At 56.3% G+C, this 3,650-nt stretch overlaps 1 protein-coding gene across 1 annotated transcript in view; it reads right to left on the reverse strand.

Annotated features, from left to right (window-relative positions):
* Positions 1-2,611: 2,611 nt before the first annotated feature.
* Positions 2,612-3,650, reverse strand: part of PMM1 (phosphomannomutase 1) — a gene marked incomplete at its 5' end in the record, with an annotated part of 8,247 nt that continues 7,208 nt past the window's right edge. The window contains one exon of the mRNA XM_010293167.1: positions 2,612-2,865. Coding sequence (XP_010291469.1) covers positions 2,743-2,865 — 123 coding nt within the window. The remainder of the gene's footprint in view (positions 2,866-3,650) is intronic.

The following is a 3,650-nucleotide window of genomic DNA, read 5'->3' on the forward strand; positions in this document are numbered from 1 at the left end:
ATATATGTATTTAAATATATTTCTTATTTAACAGTTGGTATCAGCCAGACAGGAGCTGCCCATCTTGCACAGATATGGAGCCACATGGCATGACGGTCCCCAGCGTGGGGTCTGCCACATCCGCTCGTGCATGCACACACGGGGAGAAACCCCCACTCGCGCCGTGGGCACCCACTGGGAGAGGAGGTGAAGGGGTCTCAGGGACAGGTGTGCACCATTCCTCAGGTGTAGGGCTCCCACCTCAGTGCTGTGCCTCATCCCTGCCCCCAAAACCATTGGCCATGAAGGTGGTGGGAGATGCCCTCAACTAGCCCAAGCTTGGTGTAAGACAGAGACAGGAATGGCCAAGGTTCCTGAACTTGATCTCACCCATGCACACGTGAGCTCCTGAGCAGAGAAAGTGATGGCTGGTGCCTTGAAGGTCATTCCTGCCTCTGCCCTGCTTGCCCTGCAACTCCCCCCACCCTAAGCAAGGGACATGATACCATCAGGAGCAGCCTTGGACAGACCCTACCATTCCCTTCAAATATGCAAGGCATCTCAGCCCCCAAGGCCACCACAGTACCTCCTGCCTTCAGGACCAGGCCCTGCTCGTCACCCACCACCAAGCTCTCTAGAGACTCTGCTGACTTTGAACAGACTTACAGGAAAAATAAACCCCCAAAACCCACACATAACCTGATCCGCAGTGAAACAGAGAAGGAGGAAACCACAAAACACACGATTCCTCTATGAAGGTTGCAGTGGATGGCCAAAACCAGTGGCCTGTGAAAAGGGTACCCTGCATCCAGGCTTCCCCAACAGGTTCTCTTCTCCCATGCAGAAATTTTCTCTGGGTAGAAAGAGGAATTTGTGCATTTGTTGGGGATTTCTGGATGCTGGGCAGACTGCTGTGCTCATGCAAATGTGATGCATTACAGACCTGATGTGTCGTAGAATTAAGAAGTGCAGTCAAGTGGAGGAGACAGCACCCCACCAGTGCTGGTCATGCACCACCCCTGCTCCTGCACCTGCGGCCAGGCAGCAGTGCCAAGGTCCACTCAGGACTCTGCCTGTGGCAACATGGGAACCCTGCCCTGGGTCTAAAAGCACCAACGTATCTCACCTGAGGAACTTGGCCCCTTGGGGAAGTGGCAGTAGCCATCTGAGAAACTTCTCTCTGCAGTCCAGCTGCTAGGTGGGAGATGAAGAGCAATGGTGAGGAAAGCAGGAACATGAGAAAAAGAGGAGAGAAAACAAGACCAAGAGATGGGGCAGTGCCATACCAGCAGGGATGTCCTGAGAAAGGCTCCCAGGGAACAACGTGGGGAGCTTTTGCAGCAACTGCTGAATCCCTCCAAGTCCACAAACACCAGACACATATGCCCTGGGGAGCTATAAGCAGGACATCTCCCTGGAGGGGATCCCTGAGCTCCTCTTGAGCACGGAGTTGTGACTTGCATCACTGGTGCAGTCACACACCCCAGCATAATGGCCAGGAATAAAGGGGCAACATGAGGGAGGAGGTCAAGGGCCAAAGGAGAGATGTGGTTTTGCAACATACGAAGACCCAGGAGAAGAGAAGAGCAGGAGGACATATGACAGCTGCACTGGAGAACTTGCGTCCCTAAAGCTGATCATGTAAACCAAACATGTGGGACAAGATGGGGTGGAAAAGCAAGGTTGGAGGGCACTGTTGAGTGTATACCTCCATTGGCACTAGAAACCATGTCTGGCCTGTGTTGGCCTGCTCTGAAAATGTCTCTGGCAGCATGATGGAAAGCGGAGCACTGGGAAGGAAGGAAGGGCACTCGGTCTGTTATGAAGACTCTGGGTAAGGTTTTATACTGACACATCTGTGTTGCCTAATGGATGCATGGGTGGGAAGACTGTCGGGAAGCCTTCTGCTCCCAACAGCTCTGCAGGACACATGCCAGGCACCTGGGGTCCTCCAGCCACACCAGGCAAGGTCTGACTTGACAACTTCTGCAGAACATGTAAAATAAACCCATGGTAACCCTTTTTTTTTTTTTGTAAGCTAAAGAGAGAATTAGTTTCTTCATGCACCTGAGCAAAGATCAGAGCACGAGCAGAGTAATTTTAAAACTGCCACTCCTGGGTCACCTGTAGGGACTGGCACGGTGTGGCACCAAGGTGAAGGACATGGTGATCCTCTCCATTAGGACACACAACGCTGGAACAAGCCAGGGTCACAACTACCCCTTCCTACCATGGGCTTGGAGCAAACGGCCTTTCTGGCCTCTCGCTTCAGAGCAGCTCTGGTGAGAGTGCCTGGGGCCACAGCAGCCCCATCCTCCCCAGCCAAGGAGCAAGGGGGAGAGAAAGGTGAGATGCATGTTCCCTCGTGCAGACGTGTTAAGAGAAACACAGCGAAAAAGAGAAGAGGGGAGGGAGCACGGGATGGACACACACACGCGCTCTCCGAACTGGCCCTTTCAAATGCTTTCCGACCATGAAAGTATCTGCATCACCGCCCACCATCGCCCAAACTGACGAGAGAAGTTTTGCTGGAGGTGAGGAGGGTCTGGTTCCACAAGCCCCAGCCGAAGGTGGGGAGTGCTGAAGGGCTGCTCAGCGAAAGCCCCCTCCTGCACACCCACCCGCACTCACGTGTTACATCCCAACCAGCTCTGGAAAGTGGTTTTTTTCGGTCTACCCTGAGCAGATTCCTCAAATGAAGGTGCTCCTCCTGGTGAGGGGGACACAGCGTGGGGCCAGGGCAGGACTGCAGGGACCTGGCAGTCAGCACTCGTTTGCTCTCTCCGGGAAGAAGATTTCGCGGCATCGCTGGACCGTGTCCTGGGGGCACTGAACGCTGTGTCCCACTGTGCGGGGATCGTCATAGATTTCATAATCGTTCCCTCCCTGCAGGGGAATAGAAGATAGAGAGAACGTTAGCAGGGTCTCGACAGAGAATCCTCGTCCATGAATCCGCATCTTGCTCTTGTCCTAGGAGGAGCTGGGGTGGGAGCCAGCGGCTGGGCAGGCAGGGTCCTGCTGGGAAGGGGCTGCCAGGGCTTTGCTGGCCCAGGGAGGCAGGAGAAGCTGGGCTGGGAGCTCTGCTCCCTCCCTCTCGCCTCCCCTCATCAGTGCCAGGGGAGGAGCGTAGAAAGGATGGGGAAGGATCAGTAAAGCTTGTCCAGGAGCCTGGGGTTAACCCCTGCCCTGCCTGTGTGGGGCTAGCAGAAGGTGGGGTGGGCACATCTGGTGGCAGAGGCTGGCACTAACCGCCAAGGGGCAAGAAGAAGCCAGTGGGATGGCCAGGCTGTTCTACAGCAGCAAGGAAGCATCATCCTCCACCGCTCTGAAGGGAAGGCGAAGCTGCTCCTGCTGTTGAAAAGCCCTCTCCCAAGCGCTGGGGGCTCGTGTTTGAGGTCCCGCAGGCCACAGGAATGGCTGCCCCCCTCACGAGGGTGCTGGGGGGGTAGGAAAGCGACGCGGCGGTGGACCTGCTCCCCAGCACAGTGAACCCAGGGCGCTCTCCCCACGACCCAGCGGGCCTGCCACCACCATCAGCCCACCGCAAACACGCGCCGCGCGAGAGCATCTCCGCCCCTCGCACCGCTAGAGGTCTGTGTCGGCCGCCGGCGGGACCCAGGCCACGGGACCTGTGGCGGAGCAGCTCCACGCAGGCTTGCCGGGCCGAAGGA

This window comes from Phaethon lepturus, unplaced genomic scaffold (genome assembly GCF_000687285.1).
Source record: "Phaethon lepturus isolate BGI_N335 unplaced genomic scaffold, ASM68728v1 scaffold28758, whole genome shotgun sequence".
NCBI lineage: Eukaryota > Metazoa > Chordata > Aves > Phaethontiformes > Phaethontidae > Phaethon > Phaethon lepturus.